Source organism: Hyperolius riggenbachi, chromosome 10 (genome assembly GCF_040937935.1).
Source record: "Hyperolius riggenbachi isolate aHypRig1 chromosome 10, aHypRig1.pri, whole genome shotgun sequence".
Taxonomy (NCBI): domain Eukaryota; kingdom Metazoa; phylum Chordata; class Amphibia; order Anura; family Hyperoliidae; genus Hyperolius; species Hyperolius riggenbachi.
Window position 1 is genome coordinate 258,494,446 of NC_090655.1, and position 25,909 is coordinate 258,520,354.

General features: G+C 45.0%; 2 protein-coding genes across 3 annotated transcripts in view; one reads left to right on the forward strand and one right to left on the reverse strand.

The window, feature by feature from the left end:
- The window catches only part of LOC137537127 (uncharacterized), a 627,974-nt gene that overhangs the window by 517,825 nt on the left and 84,240 nt on the right, over positions 1-25,909 (reverse strand). The gene's annotated exons all lie outside the window — the stretch shown is intronic.
- Positions 1-25,909, forward strand: part of LOC137535346 (zinc finger protein ZFP2-like) — a 51,115-nt gene that overhangs the window by 23,011 nt on the left and 2,195 nt on the right. Inside the window, exons 1-2 of one of the 2 annotated variants that reach the window (XM_068257173.1) lie at positions 5,993-6,046; positions 9,048-9,558. In XM_068257173.1, coding sequence (XP_068113274.1) covers positions 9,126-9,558 — 433 coding nt within the window. In that variant the 5' untranslated portion in view covers positions 5,993-6,046; positions 9,048-9,125. Of the gene's footprint in view, positions 1-5,992; positions 6,047-9,047; positions 9,559-25,909 lie in introns of those variants that run through there. The other variant, XM_068257174.1, reaches the window with a different exon arrangement.

The window sequence follows — 25,909 nt, forward strand, 5'->3', positions numbered from 1 at the left end:
TGTGGGCGGGTGATTGGGTGCCCGCAAGGGGCAGATGAGGGTCTGATATGATGGGTACATTACTGTGTAGGAGAAGATATCAGCTACTTTAACATTAAAGACAACCCGTGAGGGAGTGTAATGGTTAAGGGCTCTGCCTCTGATGTAGGAGTCCTGGGTTCAAATCCTGGCTCTTCCTATTTCAGTAAACCAGCACCTATTCAGTAAGGAGTTCATTGGGCAAGTCTCCTTAACATTGCTACTGCCTACTGAGTGCGCTCTTGTGGCTGCCTCGCAGACGCTTTGAGTCCGACAGGAGAAAGGCGCTATACAAAAAAAGGAATTATTATTATTATTTACACAAAAAACAGATACTTACCTCCAGGGGTATAACTAGGGAAGGGGGGGGGGGGAGCAGTGCCTGTGACTGCAGAGGGGGTCCAGAGGTGTGAGGGGGCCCAAACTATTAACTTTCCCTTCCTCTGATACGCTAGATCAGGAGTTTTAGTGGCTACACATGTTATGGGTTGGAATATTCTGATGTCCACACTTGTTTTATGACCCTTTATCAGGGTCACCAAGGGGATGCAAGGGATGGGGTGTAAACAATAAGGGGGCCCCCTCAAAGTATTGCTCGGGGGCCTCATGATTTGTAGGTATGCCCCGGCTTATCTCGGAAAAAGGAAGCTTCTGAATCCTCCAGAGTCCTCCCCCATCTCCCTGCTGCTCTATGTTCCTGCATAGGGAACCCCCAAAGCTCACGGCCACGGCCCTGTAAGTGAATGAACATGGCCACATGGCGCAGGACAGCTTGAACCAGCACAGTCAGTGGCGGCTCCAGCTTCAAATGTTTGGGGGGGCACAAAGCGAGCACAATGGCTGGTTGGTGGAGCCCATTTGGGTGATAAAAATTGATGTTTATATGGCAATTATTATCCTGATTCAAAACTTCCTGTCTGTAAAATACAAGTTCTAGTTTATAGGCTAACTTAAAAGAAAGACAGTAAGCTTTCAGCTTGTAAGCCTCCTTCAGACTCTATTCCTGTTGACTGACAATGTTAGAACATACAATCAGAAGGAGGTAGAGAGATTTTTTTTTCACATATAAGTGTCACCCAGATACATTAATTTCAATGGATCTTGCAAGGATTTTGAGGTATGTATGGCAAATAGAGAAGACCCTTGGTTTACTTAATGCCTACATAGACTCAGGCTGACATGTAGAGTTTTTTTTTACAGACACTACCCTGTTCATTGTACACTGCTGGAGCCTGTAGTTGCTGAAGCTGTGCTTTACTGAGCAGAGGGGGCACTCAGTGGGGCACAGTGATTCCCGGGGGGCACTGCCCCAGCGTGCCCCAGTGTAGTGCCGCCCATGTGCACAGTAACACGGAACCACTGCTCAGGCTCGGTGGAAAAAGCTCAGTCGGGTTGGCTCTGTGCTAATGCACCAGAGCAGGATGATCCACCAGGCAACCTAGGCAGGTGCTTGGGGCCTAGTGGGTGTCAAGGGACCCACCAGCCAAGTTCTTTGACCTCCCTATGCTTCAGCTTACCAAAAGGACCACAAGGGGGCCCCAAATCTACTACCTCGCCTAGGGCCCCATTCCATCTACATCCGTCTCTGGTCTGCACCTGCGCAGTGTGTTTGAGCTCAGTTGACAAGCCCTTGTTGGCAGGCTTTGGGGGGGTCCCAGCACTGGAATGGCAAGGAGGAGAGGGGTGTTGTTAACCCAGAGGATTCTGTCTACTTAGGTAAGTATCCCTTTGGGGCACATTTTTTTTTTACTACAAGTACACTTTAAGAACTTTAGGAAAGCCCTTCCTGGCCAGACCCCCGGTTGTAGGGCGGAGCCAGAGGTGGGATGAGATCAGTGTGGGAAGCAGATGAGAAGATGCCGTCTGTGCTATTCAAAGTGCTTTTCACATGGATGTTTGTGAGTGTATTTATATTAAAGGGAACCCGAGGTGAGAGGCATATGAAGGCTGCCATATTTATTTCCTTTTAAACAATACCAGTTGCCTGGCAGTCCTCCTGACCCTGTGCCTCTAATATTTTTAGCCATAGAGCCTGAACAGGCATGCATTAGATGAGGTGCTCTGACTCAGGTTTTACTGGATTAGCGATATGCTTGTTCCAGGGTTTTGGCTCAGACACTACTTATGCCAGAAGATCAACAGGGCTGCCAGGTAACTGGCATTGTTTGCAAAGAAATAAATATGGCAGCCTCCATATCACTCTCACCTCGGGCTCCCTATGGAAGCCTGTGTTAGTCTCTAGGATAACATAATACTTGTAAAGTGATGCTGGAATAGAAGCGATTTGAGAGAGGATGAGGGGCCCTGGAAACTGGAGCAGCACAGGTTATGTGTGTGGGGGTGTCGAGGGTCTCACCCGGGGCTGGGGCACTTACACTGATGCACTATCATTTGTATCTGATTTATTCTGAGGGTTGCCAGATGCAGCACTGCCAGATACAGTGGTAAACCAGATACATAGAGGCAGTGGTGTGACTAAGGAGCTTGATATTGATATGGAGCACCAAAACCTACCCAGGACAGCTGCAGTGTCAGAGAGTAAGGAAAATGGACATCTGTTAAAGGATATCTGAGCTGAAAATAAAACTCATGAGAAAAACAATTGTATCTATCCTCCTTCTCCTAAAAAAAATGCCCTTTTTTAGATATCCCAGTTTTATTTTATAGTTAAATCTAGTTTTTACATCTTACTGGTTCATCGTCTCTCCTCATTGACACCTTCATTGAAGAATGCTAGAGCTCAAATCTATGAATTATTGACCCGTTTTACCTCTTTCCTGCTCCAGGAAGCCACAAGTATGTTATGGCTGTAATTACTTAATAGTGAGGGTTATACTATAATCTGATCCAGTCCGACCCGGTCCCGACCCAGTCAGAAACTGTCACTTTCATACCTGATTTTTAACTCTTTCAGGCAGAGAATAAAAAAAAAAAAAAGAAACAGCCTGGATTACCACTATGCATAGCTCACAACTGCCCCTCTTTATATATAAATATTTGTATTTCTTTGCTGAAAAATGTGTTTCACTCTAAACTTTATTCCCATCCTTTAAATTGATGTATTTCTTATTGTTAAATATTGTTCAATTGTTAAAATGAAGGAAAATTAACCAGGATAGAAAGCACCAGCGTGGTTTGCATTAAGAAACATCCTAATTTTCTTGAGAAATCTTTATAGTGTTCATTCATGATTGGAGGTGTGTCAGGGACGTGGTTAGAGGTGTGGCTTGCGTGTCCCTCTTTCTGATCTCAAAAAGTTGTGAGGTATGCCACTATGCATACCTCTCAACTTTTTGAGATAAGAAAGAGGGACACTTAGGCCACACCCCTGCCACACCTCTAATCCCGCCCCTAGTCATGTATAACATAAAGATTGCCTAAGAAAAATATGTTGTTTTATAATTCAAATCACACAGGTCCTTTCTATCTTCGTTCCTTTTTCTTCATATTAATACTTGAAAATAAGAGATATATAAATTTAAAGAATGGGAATAAAGTTTAGGGTCAATTAAAACACATTTTTCAGTAGAAAAATATATATGTTTACATAGTTCTGTACATCAGTCCTGAAAGAGGGACAAATGAGTAAAAAAGAGGCACGGTTGGGAGCTATGACAATGCAATGCACATAAAGAGGTGTTCATTATTACCATAGAACCAATGAATAGCTAATAAGATGGATAAAGGAGGGCCCCTATGTGGCCCCACTAGTACAGGGGCCCAGATGCAGTCACTACCTCTGCAACCCCTATTGCTACGGCACTGCAAACAGGGGAAGCAGTGAGCAGCTCAGAATATTATTTATAAGCGATTACGGCTGTCTGTGAGTGTGGGTAGAGTTGCAGAAGGGTAAGCAAGCTGCAGGGCCGGTTCTCTCATGAAGCCTGGTGAAACATCTGCATCAGGCGCAGAGATTACAGGGGCGGGATGTTTGTACTGTGTGTTTACAGCATACAGTCAGAGTAGGAGGAGAAGCGAGAGGAGAGCGAGCGGGGTGAAGAGGTCATCATTGGGGAAAAGCAACTTGTGCTGTGTGAGGAGTCTGACAGTGAGTGGGAAGGTGGGAGGCAGCAGAGCAGCAGTGTTTCCTTTGACTTGCACAGCAGAAGGGAGGAGGTGGCACTGATGTCCTGACTGTGGAGGAATGGAGGAAGGCTGACTGGCTGAGGGTGAGAAGTTTGCCTGTCACAGACTCGTAGCCAGCCAGCCAGCGTGTTATTGTATTGAGTTGCAGCATGTCATGTCTCATGTTGTTCCATATGCTCCCTTGCTGACTGAGAACATTAAATGAAGCAGAGTAAATAGTCGGGTGCTGTGCAATCATTCCCAATTGAGATGGCATGAGGGGGCATCCTCACAAGTTTGCCTCAGGCAGCAAACATTCTAGGACCGGCCCTGGCAAGCTGGCATCTGTAGCTTGTAGGACACACGGTGAAAGGTGGTGCCCCTGTAAAATACCACCTCAATAAACCTACCTGGGGGTAGGAATACTATGCGTAAATACTTAACAGTGTCGTACGATGATCACTGTCTTTTGCACTTTATTTTGAGGTGATTTGCATGCCCCCCAACTGTCCCGAATCCTGCAGGACTGTCCCGATTTGGGGGGGCTCTCCCACTATCCTGGTATGACCCCCCCCCCCCCCCAAGTCCCGGGTGGCAGTGGGCAGAGAGGGTGAAAAAAATTATCGAGGCGCCAGCCACGCCGAAGTGGGATGTATGATGCCGGCATTACATTTCTACCTCCCTCCCGCGGAATCTGCCCCCCTGTGTCCCCCCTGGAGGCAGAGTGCGCAGCGGGCTTTCATCTTACTGGCGTCCATCCATGCGTACCGACATCCGACTTCACGCTGCTTCCTGTGACGTCACAGGAAGCTGAATGAAGCCAGATGTTGGTACACATGGATGGACGCCGGTAAGATGACAGCCTGCTCCACTCATCTGCGCACTCTGCTAGCAGGGGGGGACACAGGGGGGACAGATTCCAAGGGAGGGAGGTATCCCTATTCCCACTTCGCTGGCACCTCGATCATTTTCTTTTTGCCCTCTACATTGGCACCCTCCTCCCCACTCACGGCCATCCTCACCCTCCTCCCCACTCACGGCCATCCTCACCCTCCTCCCCACCCACGGCACCCTCACCCTCCCACCACTTGCCAGGGTATATGAGGGAAATGTTTATTCAAAAATATAAAGGGATTAAACATTAATTAAAAAAAAATTCTTCAAAAAACGTTATGGTAGGCGTGACTAGGGGGTGTGTTGGTGGTGTGGTTAGGGGTGTGGCCTAAGTGTCCTGATGTCATATCTCCCAACTGTCCCTCTTTTGGAGAGACAGTCCCTCTTTGGGAGCCATGTCCCTCTGTCCCTCTTTCCTCCTCATTTGTCCCTCTTTCAGGACTTTGTCCCTCTTTCTATGTAAATATATATATTTCTCTACTAAAAAAAAATGTGTGTTGATAGACTCTAAACTTTATTCCCATCCTTTAAACTGATATATTACTAATTTCAAAATATTAATAGGAAGGAAAAAGAACCAGGACAGAAAGGACCAGTGTGGTTTGAATTATAAAACAACATATTTTTCCTATGAAATCTTTATGGTATGTGTGACTAGGGGTGTGACTGGGGCGTGATCAGGGGTGTGGCATAAGTGTCCCTCTTTCTCATCTCAAAAAGTTGCGAGGTATGCGATGTCTAATTTAAAATGTTGGGAGGTATGGATTTGCATCTGCCAATCCATAAGGAGGACTTCTACATATAATAATATTTACTGGGTGAAGAGGTTGCTTTAAAAAGCGCAGCTTCCAAGTACTGTATTTAGTACTAATATTAGTAATTACAGTATAATAATAGGAACTAGATAGATGAGTACAAACAAAGGCTGCAGTTAGCCTATTCACCACAAGATGGCGCACCTCACCTCTCCCAGGTGGAACGCACAGATAGGAAGTAATAAAGCCATAGAAAGGAAGTGATGTATTAATACAGCCGGAGACGAAGTTGCAGCCAGAACTTGTTGGGAGAGGTAATGTTGTGATTCTCGTTATTGTTATATACCTTCGAATGTATTCCTGTTGGGATTTGCACAGGTTGTAGGATATATTACAGTGGGGGAGATCAGTGGTGTAGTTAAAGAGACTCAGAGATGAGTCATATTGCCTTTTTTTTACTTACCCGGGGCTTCCTCCAGCCCCCTATGCATGGCTGTGTCCCTCGCCGGCCTCCTGCGATCTCCCGTTCCGCCGCCGCCAACTCTCGGTACGGATTCAGTCGGGTTCAGTCTGACTGAGTGAAGTCAGCCGGGGCCTTCTGCGATTGTGTAGAAGGTCCACACATGCGCAGAAGGTCCACCGGTGACATCACTGCCGCTGAACGGGACATCGTAGTAGGACGGCGAAGGACACAGGCCCCAGGTAAGTTTAAAAAAAAAAAAAAAGGCAGGAAGATTTCTGCGTCTCTTTAACCACTTAAGGACCAGGGAATTTTTGTGTGATATGTGCTGGGTGGGCTCTTCAGCCCCCAGCACAGATCAGGTGGCAGGCAGGGCGATCAGACTCCCCCCCCCCCCCCCCTTTTTTTCCCACTAGGGGGATGTCCTGCTGGGGGGTCTGATCGCCGCCGCTGCCTTGTGCCTTGCGGGGGGGGGGGGGGCTATTCCCCCCTCCCTTTCCTTCTCTCCCTCTCCTCCTCAGTATAGGTGGTACAGAACAGCGATCCGTTCCGTACCGCCTCAGATAGGCTTCAGCCTATCAGATGCCAGCGATCCCCAGCCAATCAGAGGCCGGGGATCGCCGATCGCCTTTACGGCGCTGCTGTGACAGCAGCACTGTACAATGTAAACACTGGGGATTACGTCCCCGGGTGTTTACATTTAGCCTGCGAGCCATGATCGGAGGCTCGCAGGCTGTTCACGGAGATCCCCCGCCGTGAACTGACAGGAAACGGCCGCTCGAACGGCCGTTTCCATGAAAATCCACGTGCGCCCAGCCGCCGCCTATCGGCGTTAGCTGGTCGTTAAGTGGCTAAGGAGCTGTGGGCCCCGATGCAAGTTTAACATTGGGCCCCCCCTAGTACTCTATACATAACAATTGATATGGCACAGCAAAACCTGCCAATGACAACCACAGTGTCTGAGGTGCAGGAAGGGGATGGGGACCAGTTTGTTAATGATTGCTACTATTTAGAGCATCTGTAGAAGTGATTATTACCAGCGCAGGACTAATAAAGAGCTAATACTGCTGTTGAGGAAGGGCTCCACCCCAGTGCGGGCGCAACCTCTGCACCCCCTATTGCTATGCCACTGGGGGAGATTAGTACAGACATGCGTATGGGCGAGTAAGAAAAAAAACTTTCCCAGTACAGCCATGTCTTCCCTGTGTCCCCCAGCATTGCCTATATCCTCCAGTATGTAATGTCCCCCTACCTCAGTAATGCCATTTCTTTCCCAGTACAGCCATGTCCTCCCTGTGTCCCCCAGCATTGCCTATATCCTCCAGTATGTAATGTTCCCCACCCCAGTAATGCTATTTCTTTCCCAGTACAGCCATGTCCTTCCTGTGTCCCCCAGCATTGCCATTATCCTCCAGTATGTAATGTCCCCCTACCCCAGTAATGCTATTTCTTTCCTAGTATAGCCATGTCCTCCCTGTGTCCCCCAGCATTGCCATTATCCTCCAGTATATAATTTCCCCCACCCCAGCAGTGACATTTCTTTCCCAGTACAGCCATGTCCTCCCTGTGTCCCCCAGCGTTGTCATTATCCTCCAGTATGTAATGTACCCCACCCCAGCAATGCGATTTATTTCCCAGCTTTGGGAGGAGTTCTAAATAGGGTTGTGTTTTGTTGTTTGTTTTCATTTATTTAAGAGGTTGATTTTAGCATTAGATTCAAAATGGTTCCTGATTAGCATTGGGTTTGTATACTTATTATATCTGAGAAGACTTAAGAGAACCTGAGATGGGAATGGAAAGAAAAAAATATACATACCTGGGGCTTCCTCCTTGTTCTTCTGCAATTGGCTCCGGGAAGCCCTTCAGTCTAGGGCCAACTGCGCATGCGCGTCCAGACCACGTGCATGCTCTTGCCGCGCTCCTTTCTACTGCTCAGGCATGGAGCCCTCCTGTTGACAGGGGAACGGGTGCAGTCGGACTTCAACTGTGCAGGTTGGCACCAACTGGAGGACTTTCCCGAGGCCTGTTGTAGATGAACCAGGTGGCAGGGGAGGACTGCAAGGGAGCAATAAGCCTGGAGGGGCTGGAGGAAGCCCCAGATATGTATATTTTTTCTTTCCATTTCCATCTCCATCTCAGGTACACTTTAAGAACCACATGTGAAGGCAGTGAGTTTTCTTCTTGCAATCATGATACAGCGAACACGGTGAATCCAGCGCTGGAGACTTGGGCGCAGCTGGCGCCACCATAGGCCATAATAGGAATTACGCCTATAGCAGCGCACAGGGAGTAACTTCGGTGCTGTCAGAAGATGGAGCTGCAGTTACTTTTAAAACACAATAATTCAGCTTCCAACAATTGCTGAAAGCCGAATTATTTTATTCCCCACTATCCATGGCCGCCTGGAGGGGGTATAGTATTTAAAGGATACAGGTATGTAAGTGGCTGACTATATCTCTCGTAGGCTGATACAGAGCCTGATATTTTTAATAATAGCATGTCATTCTTGCAATATTAGCTGTCTATATTGACTTGGAATGTATTCTTTTCTCTTTTGACTGTTGAAGTTGATTTTTAATAGACCTGTATGTGTACAATTTGCTTGATACAGCTTTATTTTTCTTTGCATAGCTTAGTACTGTAACTGTTTTTAATTTGGCTCTGCTGCATCAATAAACACATTTTTACAAAAAACACCTGTGCACACCAGACTGGAGAGGTTTGGAGGATTCTGGGAGGGTCATGTGACATTGTTTTTGCGCTTTCTATACAAAGTTTTCCGCCAGTGAAATCTAGTTATCATCTGACCATGACAGTGTTAACAATTTACATTATCTCTCATTTTGTGAACTTAGGGTGGATAATGGATACATGTTAATGCTGTGGTTAAAGAGGAACAAGAAGAGACATATGTGAAGAGTGTTCAGCAGTCTATGGAGGAGGGTGACATGATGAGGACAATTAAAGAGGAAGAAGAAGAGACGTATGTGAGAAGTGATCAGCAGTCTATGGAGGAGGGTGACATGATGAGGACAAGTAAAGAGGAAGAAGAAGAGATGTATGTGAGAAGTGATCAGCAGTCTATGGAGGAGGGTGACATGATGGGGATAGTTAAAGAGGAAGAAGAGACATATATGAGGAGTGATCAGCAGTCTATGGTGGTGGGTTACATGATGACGACAATTAAAAAGGAAGAAGAGGAGACGTATGTAAGGAGTGATCAGCAATATGCGGAGGAGGGTGATTTGAGGATAATTAAAAAGGAAGAAGACGAGACTTATGTGAGGAGTGATCAGCAGTCTATGGAGGAGGGTATCTTGATGAGGACATCTAAGGAGGAAGACATTATTACAGGGATGAGTATTGGTGAGTAGTAAATACTAGATATTTAAAAGACATATTAGGCTAAGATAAATCATACAGAATAGATCATGTGATGCCATAAGTGGGGGAGTGGCTGTAAGAATGTGAGTGATGTTTGGGGGGAGGGGAGACTGAAGTGAAAAGTGGGTAAAACGTCCCTCTACTAAAACAACTATGCCAAGTGTAATTATCCTTTCTTAACCTACCATTAAAGTGGATCCGAGATAAACTTTTACTCATTGCATAATTGTGTTCTTACATATAGTTTATAGGGCATTTCTCAAGCCAAATACATTTTTTTTGTTTTAATACTCTAATTCTCTATAAACTAAACAAGCCTCGCCCACAGCACAAAGTGCCTTGGCACTCCATGTAGCAAGGGCTTATGGGAGCTCAGTCTGGGCAGGAGGAGGAGGAGGTTACTAGCCAGAGATTTCAGAGGCAGAGGGGAGTGAGCTGAGGGCTGGAGATGCAGTTGCAGCTTGCCTGTGTGTAATGTGACAAACAGAACATGGCCGCTGTCATTGTATCAAAGGAATAAATAAACATGAAACTGTTAAAGCTGTTTGCAGCTAGATTTGCTGTGTAAGCTATCTAAAATTTAGATAAGATATATAGACAAGTTACTTGTCATATTTAGTTTTTCATCTCGGATCCACTTCAACCTTCCTGGCGGTAAGCCCGAGCTGAGCTCGGGCTATGCCGCCGGAAGGCACCGATTTGCATAATTTTTTTTTTGCTGCACGCAGCTAGCACTTTGCTAGCTGCGTGCAGTGCCCGATCGCCGCCGATCCGCCGCTATCCGTCGCGCCGCAGCCGCCCCCCCCCCCCCCCAGACCCCGTGCGCTGCCTGGCCAATCAGTGCCAGGCAGCTCTATGGGGTGGATCGGAATCCCCTTTGACGTCACGACGTCGGTGACGTCATCCCGCCATGGCGACGGGGGAAGCCCCCCCAGGAGATCCCGTTCTTTGAACGGGATCTCCTGATCGCCGATCGCCGGAGGCGATCGGAGGGGCTGGGGGGATGCCGCTGAGCAGCGGCTATCATGTAGCGAGACTTTGTCTCGCTACATGAAAAAACAAAAAAAAAATAAAAAAAAAAAAGATTTGCTGCCCCCTGGCGATTTTTTTAGCAAACCGCCAGGAGGGTTAAGAAAACTATAAAAACATCGGACTATAACATGCAAGTTTTCTAACCCAAAAGTGTGTGTGTGAGGGGAAGTCAGTGCATCTTAATAATGCATATTCAGATAGTATATGTGTCCTCTGTCCCTGTGCCCTCTGGTGTTCCTCAGTAACAGGGAGTTAAGTGGTTGGTCCCAATGACAAAGCCATGGTCCCGCCCTCAAGACAATCGGCTCAAATTAAGTAGGGAGTAGTGAGCAGCCGTGATTGGCAGTCTGGGGCAATGCCCCCTCACCTGATTGGTAGAGGGTTTCTGCAGCTACTTCCTTTTGATCGGAGCGGCTTGGATGCAGTGTACGTATGTACCCAGGCCACCGACGCAATCCTGTCCTCTGGGGAACTCCTTATCTATGATGTGATCACCATCTGTAGTCATGGGACAAACGTTGATATTACAATGGAGAGTCTCGGAGGAGATGCTAAAAGACGTGCTGCAGGTGTCCGGATCCTGGGGAAGGCGAGTTATTCATCCAATTAAAATGAAATAAGGGCCCCTAGAGCTACAAATATTTACACTTTATATGATAATCCTATCACAAACTGTCATAGAAACAACTAAAAAACCCCATCTAAAAACCAGGCTATGCAGTCCATACATGCAAAAAAATGTATCTTTAAAGTGTAACTGTCTGGCATAAAATCAAAAATCAATTCTTTATTTTATCTGGTAAACAAGTAAAAAGGATGCTAACCAGGCAATCCAAAAGTTAACAATCACTATTACTTTTCTTGTTGACAAACGATCATTTCCCAGCTTACCTGACTCTCATTTGGTACACACAAAATTTGGTACGCAAAAAGGAAGTTGCAGGGCATGCTAGGTTGTCTTTTTTTGCTTTTCTATTTCCCCTCAGACTTAACCAATACAGCCTGATTGGCTGAAGCCTCTTTCCCTACTGGTTTCCCCTCCCACACCTCTGTTCCTCTCTGATTGGCCAGTATTTATCATGCTGAGACAATGCACTTTCTATAGTGAAGGGCAGGCAAATCAGGCAGAGGAAAGTAACGGAGGAAATTACATCAGGATTGGCTTCAAAATAGCTATACTTAAAATGTGAAATGCTAAGAAGCATCTTCTCTTTTTTACTGTTGAAAAATCACTAAAATCAAAATTTGGCCAGTGCAATACATACTGTATTTTATGTAAGTAGAGCACGTATTTATCTACTTAAATATGTGTTTTTTTTTCTGTGATAGTATTACTGACAGCTCCTCTTTAACCTCATGAGGACCCCCCTAGTGACCAGGCTATTTTGTACAATTGAGGCCACTGCAGCTTTAAGGGCTCGCTGCAGGGCCGCACAACTTAACACACAAGTGATCCCCGCCCCTTTTCTGCCCACCAACAGAGCTTTATGTTGGTGGGCAGTGATCGCTCTCAGGATGTTTATTTATTTTATTATAAATATTTTTCATTCTTCAATAAATCTTTGCTTTTTTTAATACACTAAACTCCCACCTTCCACCCCACCAGCCAATCAGCGCGATCGGCTGTCATAGGCATCAGCTTATGACAGCGGATCGCCTTTGGGCCTCCGGAAGGCACAGCCGAGTGACACGGCTGTCCCCGTTACAGCGCTGCCTTAGATCACAGCGCTGTACAGTGTTAATAGACTATGGTTAGACTACAGGGAGACTAATGGCGGAGCGATTCAAGTGGAGATGCTCGTGCGATCTCCTGCAAAACACGCCCCCAGGACTGCATGCCAATTGGCATTAGACGGTCCTCGGGCTGCCACTGCGCTCACGCCAATTGGCGTGAGGCGGTCATTAACTAGTTAAGGAGTGCGCTCCAATTGTATAGCATAGATACCGGTGTAGTGTAACCTTCAGGCACAGATTGCATGGTGGACTACAGTAGCTAGGCATCCACAGCATAGATCAGCTTTCAGCCATCAAGCACCTCCCGACATCAAGCACCTCCCAGACAACAAGTGCTTTATAGCACAGCTCTCATTGTGAACTGCTACAACCTCATTACTAACCCAATCACGTGTCAAACCTCTATCTAGCAGAGCCAGCCTAATGATGGCAACATCGGCCACCAACGTGGCAACTCTTGTGACCGGGCTACATCCAAACCCATCCCTTTCCCAGCTTCAGCTACAAGCCGCACCGCTGTGTGTGTGGAACAGGTGTTTCCCAGTGCATGAGGAGCGGGGGCACAGGAGGCGGGGCCCCGGCTTCTACGGCCAGAATCCTCATGCCTTTCATACGCTTGACTTCCCCCAGACATGCTGACGTTAATGGTACCAGCACACGCCCTTTTATAGGGTGCAGCCTGCTACAGCTGCAAACACTTGCATTTGAACCTGTCAGGCTTGTCTGGTCAATGTCCACAGTTCAGACTCTATGCCCATATGACTGACCCAGAGCCCAGCCGGTAACACCTGAGCAATCTCCTACCTAACACAATACTACAATACACCCTGCAGGCAGATGAAGCATACAGTCTGATAAGCAATAGAATTAACCAAAAACTTTAGCAATGCAATAATGGGCAAACTGGAGTAAGCGTAGTCCAGGTACAAGGTGAGGTTGGCAACAGGAATAAAGCAAGACAAGCGTAGTGAAATACAAGGCAGTGGTTGGCATCAGGAATCAGGCAGAGATTAGGTCGGCAACAGGATTCAAGCAAAGGTTAAGCTTGGTCAAATACAAAGCAGTGGTTGGCAACAGGAATGAAAAAGTATACAGTGAGCGCTACCCAGCAACAAGCCAAAGCTAATGCTATCACAGGCAATGACTGGGGGCGCTCACCAGGTTTAAATACTAGAACTAACCAATCAACACTAAGCAGAACTGAAAACAAACCAATAGTAATAGTAATCCAGCATGTCAGCTGGATCAGCTGCTTGCTGGCAGCGGCTTCCCGAGACCCGGAAGTATGAGCTGCAGTCCGAGTCTTGGCATTCCACTGCTTACCAGGCACAGCAGATCTTACAGAACCTTTGCATGTTAAAAACTCAGTTTCAGCCCACAGATTGCCAGCAGGGGAAGCAAAGGGTTCAAAACAGGGAACAACTCCCTATTTATAGGAAGGCTTTTATATTCATATCCTGATTTTATTCTCTCTGCTCTAAGAGATAAGCAACAGCATAATAACCTTTAAAGGAAAACATTTTTCTTACGGCTGATATAAATCTACAGTGTGTCTACTTCCTGCATGGAAGCAGACATAGGGTTAACATCCTGCATTTACATTTTAGCTGTGTCTGCCAAGACTGCTGAACATCTGTGCTGACACAGCTGAGAGTTTAAATGACACTTGTGATAACTATTTGGATTTTTCTGTCTTTTCCTTCTGTCCTGTGCAAGAGTTCAGGTCCACTTTAAGTTTTTTCTATGACAGTTTGTGATAGGAATACCAAATAAAATGTTTGTGGCTCTAAGTTCCCTTATTTAATTGTAATTGCTATTTACATGTCATTAGGGTGAGACAAGCTTATGATAAAGTCACGGTTGATATCAGTAACTTGCTTTATACATTAGTTATTAATCCACACTATGTCCTAAACAGCCTGGTGGTTATCCCCAATGCAGGCTTCAGGGTTACCCATAATGGCACCTTTCTCCACCCCAAGCCTGAACCAGGGATACCTCGGGGGTGTAACCCATTCAGGACCACACAAGCTAACTCCTTAGGGACCAGAGCCTTTTTTTATGTGTTCTGTGATCACTGTGATTGGCTGACCGTGATAACATGGTCAAAAGCCAATGCAATCAGCCCCTCAGCAGTGTATGAAGCTCAGCTGTCATCAGACAGACACATTTCCACTAAGAGTTAAAACTGAAAGAAAATGGATACACAAAAATTGTATTTATTAATCTAAATTAACAATTTATACTTACCTTTCATTACTGCGTCAATATCCTGACTCAATGGTCAGACAGCCTCCCAGTTCTGCATTGCAGTGGCTGGGAATGCGAGAATGTGGCAACTGGGAACATGAATTTTCAGAAGAATCTCTGGGGAGTCCCTGGTGGCCACCTTGATGATGTCATTCCTAGCTGTGACGCAAATTCTGGTTCTCGCTGCCCGATTTTCATGTTACCAGCCATCGCACTGGAGAACTAGGAGGCTGCCTATGGCCTTTTTACATCAGAACCTTAGACGATATTGGCGTGGGATCTTTTCTGAGGATATTGGCGTGGGATCTTTTCTGAGGATATTGGCGTGGGATCTTTTCTGAGGATATTGGCGTGGGATCTTTTCTGAGGATATTGGCGTGGGATCTTTTCTGAGGATATTGGCGTGGGATCTTTTCTGAGGATATTGGCGTGGGATCTTTTCTGAGGATATTGGCGTGGGATCTTTTCTGAGGATATTGGCGTGGGATCTTTTCTGAGGATATTGGCGTGGGATCTTTTCTGAGGATATTGGCGTGGGATCTTTTCTGAGGATATTGGCGTGGGATCTTTTCTGAGGATATTGGCGTGGGATCTTTTCTGAGGATATTGGCGTGGGATCTTTTCTGAGGATATTGGCGTGGGATCTTTTCTGAGGATATTGGCGTGGGATCTTTTCTGAGGATATTGGCGTGGGATCTTTTCTGAGGATATTGGCGTGGGATCTTTTCTGAGGATATTGGCGTGGGATCTTTTCTGAGGATATTGGCGTGGGATCTTTTCTGAGGATATTGGCGTGGGATCTTTTCTGAGGATATTGGCGTGGGATCTTTTCTGAGGATATTGGCGTGGGATCTTTTCTGAGGATATTGGCGTGGGATCTTTTCTGAGGATATTGGCGTGGGATCTTTTCTGAGGATATTGGCGTGGGATCTTTTCTGAGGATATTGGCGTGGGATCTTTTCTGAGGATATTGGCGTGGGATCTTTTCTGAGGATATTGGCGTGGGATCTTTTCTGAGGATATTGGCGTGGGATCTTTTCTGAGGATATTGGCGTGGGATCTTTTCTGAGGATATTGGCGTGGGATCTTTTCTGAGGATATTGGCGTGGGATCTTTTCTGAGGATATTGGCGTGGGATCTTTTCTGAGGATATTGGCGTGGGATCTTTTCTGAGGATATTGGCGTGGGATCTTTTCTGAGGATATTGGCGTGGGATCTTTTCTGAGGATATTGGCGTGGGATCTTTTCTGAGGATATTGGCGTGGGATCTTTTCTGAGGATATTGGCATGGGATTGTAACAAGCTTACCTTCCAGCGGCAGGTCCTGCAACGTCTCTGGCGTGGTCCGGGCAAGTGGCGGGACTTCCGCGCTGGAATCCTCTGGCAGCATCCCAATCTTCCCTCCGGCAGTGTCGCGCGTGACCCAAAGGTCGCATCGTGCACGCGTGAGTCCTAGTGAGCCTTATAGGCTCAGGAGGAGGATTTAGGATGACAGCTGGTGATGTCATAAGTGACATCACCAAAAGGGGATTGGCTACTGATTGAGGAGTTTTGTATGTAAGGCCAAGAGCATTCAGTGCTCGCTGACCTTGCTACTAATCAGTTCGCTGGTTCTTGGTCTAGTTAGCTACTTTGAGCTACATTAATATATTGTGTAGACGCACAATATATATGTACTCCAGTTAGTCAGTCTTTGTTGTTATATATATATATATATTTTGTAATTCTTTCGTTATATCCTCCTGATATTATTGAAGTAACATCTTACTGTTAATTTACCTGTGTACCGACCTCTTGCTTGTTTCCTGACCTCGCTCTAGTCTAGTCCTTCTGTACCGCTGCCATCTGAACGTTAGATTACGTTAGTTCTGACCATTAGATTACGCCTTGTACTTTTGTTGTGTATTTATCTGTATGTTTCCTTGTCACGCACCAGCGTGATAGACATCTTTTCAGAGGATATGGGCGTGGGATCTTTTCAGAGGATATGGGCATGGGATCTTTTCAGAGGATATGGGCATGGGATCTTTTCACAGGATATCGGCGTGGGATCTTTTCAGAGGATATCGGCGTGGGATCTTTTCAGAGGATATCGGCGTGGGATCTTTTCAGAGGATATGGGCGTGGGATCTTTTCAGAGGATATGGGCGTGGGATCTTTTCAGAGGATATGGGCGTGGGATCTTTTCAGAGGATATGGGCGTGGGATCTTTTCAGAGGATATGGGCGTGGGATCTTTTCAGAGGATATGGGCGTGGGATCTTTTCAGAGGATATGGGCGTGGGATCTTTTCAGAGGATATGGGCGTGGGATCTTTTCAGAGGATATGGGCGTGGGATCTTTTCAGAGGATATGGGCGTGGGATCTTTTCAGAGGATATGGACGTGGGATCTTTTCAGAGGATATGGGCGTGGGATCTTTTCAGAGGATATGGGCGTGGGATCTTTTCAGAGGATATGGGCGTGGGATCTTTTCAGAGGATATGGGCGTGGGATCTTTTCAGAGGATATTGGCGTGAGATCTTTTCAGAGGACACAATCGGCGTGGGATCTTTTCAGAGGACACAATCGGCGTGGGATCTTTTCAGAGGACACAATCGGCGTGGGATCTTTTCAGAGGACACAATCGGCGTGGGATCTTTTCAGAGGACACAATCGGCGTGGGATCTTTTCAGAGGACACAATCGGCGTGGGATCTTTTCAGAGGACACAATCGGCGTGGGATCTTTTCAGAGGACACAATCGGCGTGGGATCTTTTCAGAGGACACCATCGGCGTGGGATCTTTTTCAGAGGATGTTTTCTAAAAATATTGGCTTGGGATCATTTATGAAAGTTAAGTATTTATTACTAATCCCTATACATATATTAAAGCTGTTGATCTTCATTCTGGATCCTACTTTCTCTCAGGCATACTGGTGGTAATGAAGAAGGGTTGAGGCGCCCAAAAATAAATATCTCTGGGTATACGTTATAGAAACCTAAATAAGTACTTGAGGTATCTTACCTCTTCAGATGAACCAACCCAAAAAACATGGGTTTAGATCAGATAAGGTTAATTCAAGCACAAAAAAGGACAATGCATTTCTCGATCTCTACCTGCTTCCTCAGGTCAATAAAGTGCCTTAAGGAATTCAGTTTTCAGCCTGCGCGCAACGTTTTTGTTACCATTTGGTACCTCTATTACTTCTTACATTCCCTGTGTACGTAGTGTGTTTATATCTCACTAGCTGATTGCCCGGCGTTGCCTGGGTATGTATTTGGCCGGTGTTGGCTCCGCATACTTTTTCTAACCCTAACACACAATTACTCAATGACCAAGTTTGTGAGCTTTGCGGTCTTTGGTATCAATAATTTGCATTGAAATGAAAAAAATCTGATTGGCTGTTTGTGGCTCCACCCCCTTTTTTGAATTTGAACCCCAGTCACCCAATAACCAACTGTACCAGGTTTGAGGCCTGTGCCATTAACAGTGCAAGAATGGCAGCAATTAAATATTCCCCTTGAAAAGCAATAGGTGAAGTTTTTGATTCACTTTTGTAGGCTCCACCCACTTTTCTGAATATAAATCCCAGTCACTCAGTGACCAACTGCAAAGTTTAAGAGCCCTGCCATTAACAGTGTAAGAATGGCTGCAGTTTACATTTTCCAGTGAATTTTGTATTTGTCTCCACCCACTGATGACCCGGCGTTGCCCGGGTATTTATATTTGACTGGTGTTGGCTCTGCCCACTTTCTAACCCTAACGCACAAACGCTCAATGACCAAGTTTGTGAGCTTTGGGGTTCTTGGCATCAATAATTTGTATATTCCAATAAAAATTAAACACATCAGATTGTCTGTTTGTGGCTTCACCCCCTCTGCAGCATTTGAACCCAAGTCACCCAATGACCAACTGTGCTTGAAAGACAAAAAAAGGGAGAAAACCGAGAGCCAAATCTGGTGTAGTATGTACGACCAATGTGGAAAAATATTTATATGAGAATATACTCACAAGTGTGGGTCACCACGCAGGCGACCACTGAAATAGCAGGTGGGGAGAATTTTCACCTGACCCCACTCAGGTGTAAAAAGTCCCTCTCTATAGACAAGAAAAATTGAGGATACACCCCTCCACCCAGGGTGGACAAGATATGAATAAAACTGGTTAATAGAGGCGCCAAAATAGGATAAGATGGGTTAAAAACCGTTTAAAAAGGAGGGGGTGGGTGGATCCACTACCCTCACTAAAATGACCAGGCTAAATCAAGCCGTAAATAATGCAAGAAAACATTTATTGGTCTCCAAATACAGTGCAACGCGTTTCACGGGCGAACATCCCGCTTCATCAGGCAATTGAGGTAGGAGAACACACATATAGGTCAGTGAAAAGCTAGAGCGCCTCTGTAGACTCTGTAGCCTGTGAAACGCGTTGCACTGTATTTGGAGACCAATAAATGTTTTCTTGCATTATTTATGGCTTGATTTAACCTGGTAATTTTAGTGAGGGTAGTGGATCCACCCACCCCCTCCTTTTTAAACGGTCTTTAACCCATCTTATCTTATTTTGGCGCCTCTATTAACCAGTTTTATTCAATGACCAACTGTAGCAGCTTTGAGGCATCAGCTATTAACAGTGTAAAAATGGCAGCAATTTAAATATTCCACTTGAAGATCAACAGGTGAATTTTGATTGGCTATTATAGGCTCCACCCACTTCCCTGAATATTAATCTGGGCAAAGTTTGGGAACCCTGCCATAAACAGTGTAAGAATGGCTGCAGTTTACATTTTCCCCAGTGAATTTTTTTTGGCTCCGCCCACTGTTTGTAACCTTGAGACACAGTCACTCAATTACCAAGTTTGTGAGCTTTCGGGTCCTTGGCATCAACAATTTGTATTTTCCCATGAAACAAATCTGATTCACTGTTTGTGGCTCTGTCCCCTTTTCTGAATTTGAACCCCAGTGACCCAATTACCAACTGTACCAGGTTTGAGGCTTGTGCCATTAACAGTGCAAGAATGGCAGCAATTTGAATATTCTCCTTGAAAAGCGACACGTGATTTTTGATTGGCATTTTTAGGCTCCACTCACTTTTCTGAATATTCATCCCAGTTACTCAGTAACCAGCTATGCGAAGTTTGAGGACCCTGCCATTAACAGTGAAGAAAGGCTGCTGTTTACAATTTCCCAGAAAAATCTGTTTTTAACTCCACCCACTTTTTGTAACCTTGACACACAGTCACTGCTCAATGACCAGTTTTGTGAGCTTTTGGGTTCCTGGCATCAAAATTGTGTGACTGGAAGCAGTTTATCCAGCAAAGAAATCTGGCTGTTTGTGGCTCGACCCCTTTACTGAATTTGAACCCCAGACACTTAACTACCGACTGTAGCAGGTTTGACCCCTCTGCCATTAAAAGTGTAAGAATGGCAGACATTTCAATATTCCCCTTGAAAATCAATAGGTGAATTTTGATTGATTGGCTCTTGTAGGCTCCACCAACTTTTCCGAATATTAATCCTAGTCACCCAGTGACCAACTGTGTGAAGTTTGAGAACCCTGCGAATAACAGTGTAAGAAAAGCTGCAGTTTACATCTTCCCATGAAAAAAGTTAATTGTTTTTGGCTCCGCCCACTATTTGTAATCTTGACATACAGTCACTCAATGACCAATTTTATGAGCTTTGGGGTCCTTGGCATCAATAAGTTGCATTTTACCATTGAAATTAAACAAATGTGATTGGCTGTTTTTGGCCCACTCCCTTCAGAATTTAAACCCCAGTCTCCCAGTGACTGACTGTAGCAGATTTTAGGCCTCTGCCATTAAGCGTGTAAGAATGGCAGCAATGTAAATATTCCCCTTGAAAATCAAAAGGTGAATTTTGATTGGCTGCTTTAGGCTCAACCCACTTTCCTGAATATTAGTCCCAGTCATCCAGTGACCAACTGTGTCACCCACCCACCCACTTTGAGAACCCTGCCTAGAACAGAATGGCTGAAATCAATCTAACAAATCTGATTGGCTGTTTGTGGCTCCACCCCTTTAGTGAATTTGGACCCCAGTCACCCAATGACTGACTGTATCAGGTTTGAGGCCTCTGCCATTAACAGTGTAAGAATGGTAGCAATGTGAATATTCCCCTTGAAAATCAATAGGTAAATTTTGATTGGCTGTTGTAGGCTCCACCCACATTTCTGAATATTCATCCCAGTCACCCAGTGGCCAATTGTGTAAAGTTTGGGAATCCTGCCATGTTAAAAATGAAGTTGTTGGCACTGCCCACTTTTCTAACCTTGACATATAGTCACTCAATTATCAAGTTTATCAGCTTTGGGGTCCTTGGTATCAATACTTTGTATATTCCCATTGAAAAATCAACAAATCTGGCTGTTTCTGGCTCCGCCCCCTTTCTGAATTTGAACCCCAGTCACCAGTGACCAATTGTACCAGGTTTGAGGCATCTGCTATTAACAGTTTAAGAGAATGGTAGCAGCTTAAATATTTCCTTTGAAAATCCAAAGGTGAATTTGTATTGGCTGTTGTAGGCTCCACCCACCTTCCAAAATCTTAATCTCATTCACCCAGTGACCAACTGTGCAAAGTTTGAGAACCCTGCGATTAACGGTGTAAGAATGGCTGCAGTTTATTTTTTTCCCAGTAAAAATTGTTTTTGGCTCCGCCCACTTTTTGTAACCTTGACACACAGACACTCAATGACCAAGTTTGTGAGCGTTTAGGTTCCTGGCATCAAAAATGTGTGAATGTAAGCAGTTTAACCACCAAGGAAATCTGTTTGGCTGTTTGTGGCCCCGCCCCTTTAGCGAATTTGAACCCCAGTCACCCAATGAACGACTGTAGCAAGTTTGAAGCCTCTGCCATTAAATGTGTAAGAATAGCAGCAGTTTAAATATTCCCCTTGAAAATCAATAGGTGAATTTTGGTTGGCTGTTGTAGGCTCCACCCACTTTCTTGAATCTTCATCGCATTCACCCAGTGACCAACTGTGGCAAGTTTGAGAACCCTACCATTAACAGTCTAAGAATGGCTGCAGTTTACATTTTCCCATTCAGAATGAATAGCTGAAATTTGATTGGCTGTTTTATGCTCCGCCCACTTTTCCTGGATTTGTAAACTCGGTCATAAAGTGACCACCTGTGCCAAGTGTGGGGACTCTGGCTTGATTACTGTGAGAATGGCAGCCTTTTACATTTTTTCCATTGACTTGAATGGGTGAAATCTGGCTGTTTGTAGCTCCGCCCAACTGTGCAGGGGGGATGCGAGACCCCCAGAACATGTCATCCCAGGTACTAAGGGATCTGTGTACCAAGTTTAGTTCAAATCGGTCAAGCCGCTTTCGAGTGATCGCGACACACGCACACATACACGATTTTATATAGATAAAGATTACGGGCACACTGTGCAGTCACATTGCACACATCACACCCCTATTACTTCTCACATTCCCTGTGTACATAGTGTGGCTATACCTCATTACAGGCACACTGTGCAGTCACATTACACATCACACCCGTATTACTTCTCACATTCCCTGTGTACATAGTGTGTTTATACCTCATTACAGGCACACTGTGCAGTCACATTACACACATCACACCCTATTACTTCTCACATTCCCTGTGTATATAATGTGTTTATACCTCATTACAGGCACACTGTGCAGTCACATTACACATCACACCCTATTACTTCTCACATTCCCTGTGTACATAGTGTGTTTATACCTCATTACAGTCTCACTGTGCAGTCACATTACACATCACACCCCTATTACTTCTCACATTCCCTGTGTACATAGTGTGTTTATACCTCATTACAGGCACACTGTGCAGTCACATTACACATCACACCCCTATTACTTCTCACATTCCCTGTGTACATAGTGTGTTTATACCACATTACAGGCACACTGTGCAGTCACATTACACATCACACCCTATTACTTCTCACATTCCCTGTGTACATAGTGTGTTTATACCTCATTACAGGCACACTGTGCAGTCACATTACACATCACACCCCTATTACTTCTCATATTCCCTGTGTACATAGTGTGTTTATACCTCATTACAGTCTCACTGTGCAGTCACATTACACACATCACACCCCTATTACTTCTCACATTCCCTGTGTACATAGTGTGCTTATACCTCATTACAGTCTCACTGTGCAGTCACATTACACACATCACACCCCTATTACTACTCACAATCCCTGTGTACATAGTGTGTTTATACCTCATTACAGGCACACTGTGCAGTCACATTACACATCACACCCCTATTACTTCTCACATTCCTGTGTACATAGTGTGTTTATACCTCATTACAGTCTCACTGTGCAGTCACATTACACACATCACACCCCTATTACTTCTCACATTCCCTGTGTACATAGTGTGCTTATACCTCATTACAGGCACACTGTGCAGTCACATTACACACATCACACCCCTATTACTTCTCACATTCCCTTTGTACATAGTTTGTTTATACCTCATTACAGGCACATTGTGCAGTCACATTACACATCACACCCCTATTACTTCTCACATTCCCTGTGTACATAGTGTGTTTATACCTCATTACAGGCACACTGTGCAGTCACATTACACATCACACCCCTATTACTTCTCATATTCCCTGTGTACATAGTGTGTTTATACCTCATTACAGGCACACTGTGCAGTCACATTACACATCACACCCCTCTATTACTTCTCACATTCCCTGTGTACATAGTGTGTTTATACCTCATTACAGGCTCACTGTGCAGTCACATTACACACATCACACCCCTATTACTTCTCACATTCCCTGTGTACATAGTGTGTTTATACCTCATTACAGGCACACTGTGCAGTCACATTACACATCACACCCCTATTACTTCTCACACTCCCTGTGTACATAGTGTGTTTATACCTCATTACAGGCACACTGTGCAGTCACATTACACACATCACACCCCTATTACTTCTCACATTCCCTGTGTACATAGTGTGTTTATACCTCATTACAGGCACACTGTGCAGTCACATTACACATCACACCCCTATTACTTCTCACATTCCCTGTGTACATAGTGTGTTTATACCTCATTACAGGCACACTGTGCAGTCACATTACACACATCACACCCTTATTACTTCTCACATTCCATGTGTACATAGTGTGTTTATACCTCATTACAGGCACACTGTGCAGTCACATTACACACATCACACCCTTATTACTTCTCACATTCCCTGTTTACATAGTGTGTTTATACCTCATTACAGGCACACTGTGCAGTCACATTACACATCACACCCCTATTACTTCTCACATTCCCTGTGTACATAGTGTGTTTATACCACATTACAGGCACACTGTGCAGCCACATTACACATCACACCCCTATTACTTCTCACATTCCCTGTGTACATAGTGTGTTTATACCTCATTACAGGCACACTGTGCAGTCACATTACACATCACACCCCTATTACTTCTCACATTCCCTGTGTACATAGTGTGTTTATACCACATTACAGGCACACTGTGCAGTCACATTACACATCACACCCCTATTACTTCTCACATTCCCTGTGTACATAGTGTGTTTATACCTCATTACAGGCACACTGTGCTGTCACATTCTACACATCACACCCCTATTACTTCTCTTATTCCCTGTGTACATAGTGTGCTTATACCTCATTACAGGCACACTGTGCAGTCACATTACACATCACACCCCTATTACTTCTCACACTCCCTGTGTACATAGTGTGTTTATACCTCATTACAGACACACTGTGCAGTCACATTACACACATCACACCCCTATTACTTCTCACATTCCCTGTGTACATAGTGTGTTTATACCTCATTACAGGCACACTGTGCAGTCACATTACACATCACACCCCTATTACTTGTCACATTCCCTGTGTACATAGTGTGTTTATAACTCATTACAGGCACACTGTGCAGTCACATTACACATCACACCCCTATTACTTCTCACATTCCCTGTGTACATAGTGTGTTTATACCTCACTACAGGCACACTGTGCAGCCACATTACACATCACACCCCTATTACTTCTCACATTCCCTGTGTACATAGTGTGTTTATTCCTCATTACAGGCACACGGTGCAGTCACATTACACACATCACACCCCTATTACTTCGCACATTCCCTGTGTACATAGTGTGTTTATACCACATTACAGGCACACTGTGCAGCCACATTACACATCACACCCCTATTACTTCTCACATTCCCTGTGTACATAGTGTGTTTATACCTCATTACAGGCACACTGTGCTGTCACATTCTACACATCACACCCCTATTACTTCTCTCATTCCCTGTGTACATAGTGTGTTTGTACCTCATTACAGGCACACTGTGCAGTCACATTACACATATCACACCCCTATTACTTCTCATATTCCCTGTGTACATAGTGTGTTTATACCTCATTACAGGCACACTGTGCAGTTACATTACACACCACACCCCTATTACTTCTCACATTCCCTGTGTACATAGTGTGTTTATACGTCATTACAGGCACACTGTGCAGTCACATTACACACATCACACCCCTATTACTTCTCATATTATTGTAATTATCATATCGTAAGTTTTTATTTATATAGGTGTCTATATGCATAATTATTAATAACTGGACACATTATGTGTTTTTTGGCCTGGTCACTGTACATTACTGTACACCGAGTGGTCACAGTAGGGGTAAATTAGTGTTACTAGCCTGTATTAATCTAATAATGGACACTGTACATTACTGTACACAGATTGGTCACAGTGTGTCGGGGCTGGTTTGGCGGAGTGTCATGCACCATGTGTCCATAGCTGCATTGGTGACAGGATATGATGAAGTCGGATCTGCCTGAGGTCTCCCCTTCCTGCAGAGTCACCATCATTAAACGTTGTTCAATTTGATCTGTGAAAGCTTCAGGTTCTGAGGTCTCCCTGCCCCGCACTGATCTCCTGTCCAATAGGAGCTGCAGTGTGCAGCAGTTTGGTTCCTCCTTGGACAGAAGGATGGGAGGAGAGATATGGCTGTACTGTATATATAGGAGTATATATGTGTGTATTTATATCCAGCTACAGAAGTATTAGCGGTTTTGGATCTCCATGACATAAATGGATAATTTCTCCACCTCGCAGCTCCTATAATTTAGTGTTGTGTAACATCAAAAAATCTTTATTTGCACAATTGGGAACAAGAGAGAGAGATAAAGGTGCATTACAAGGGGCATATGAGAGACAGGAGGATACAATGGTAATAAGAATGTGTAAGTG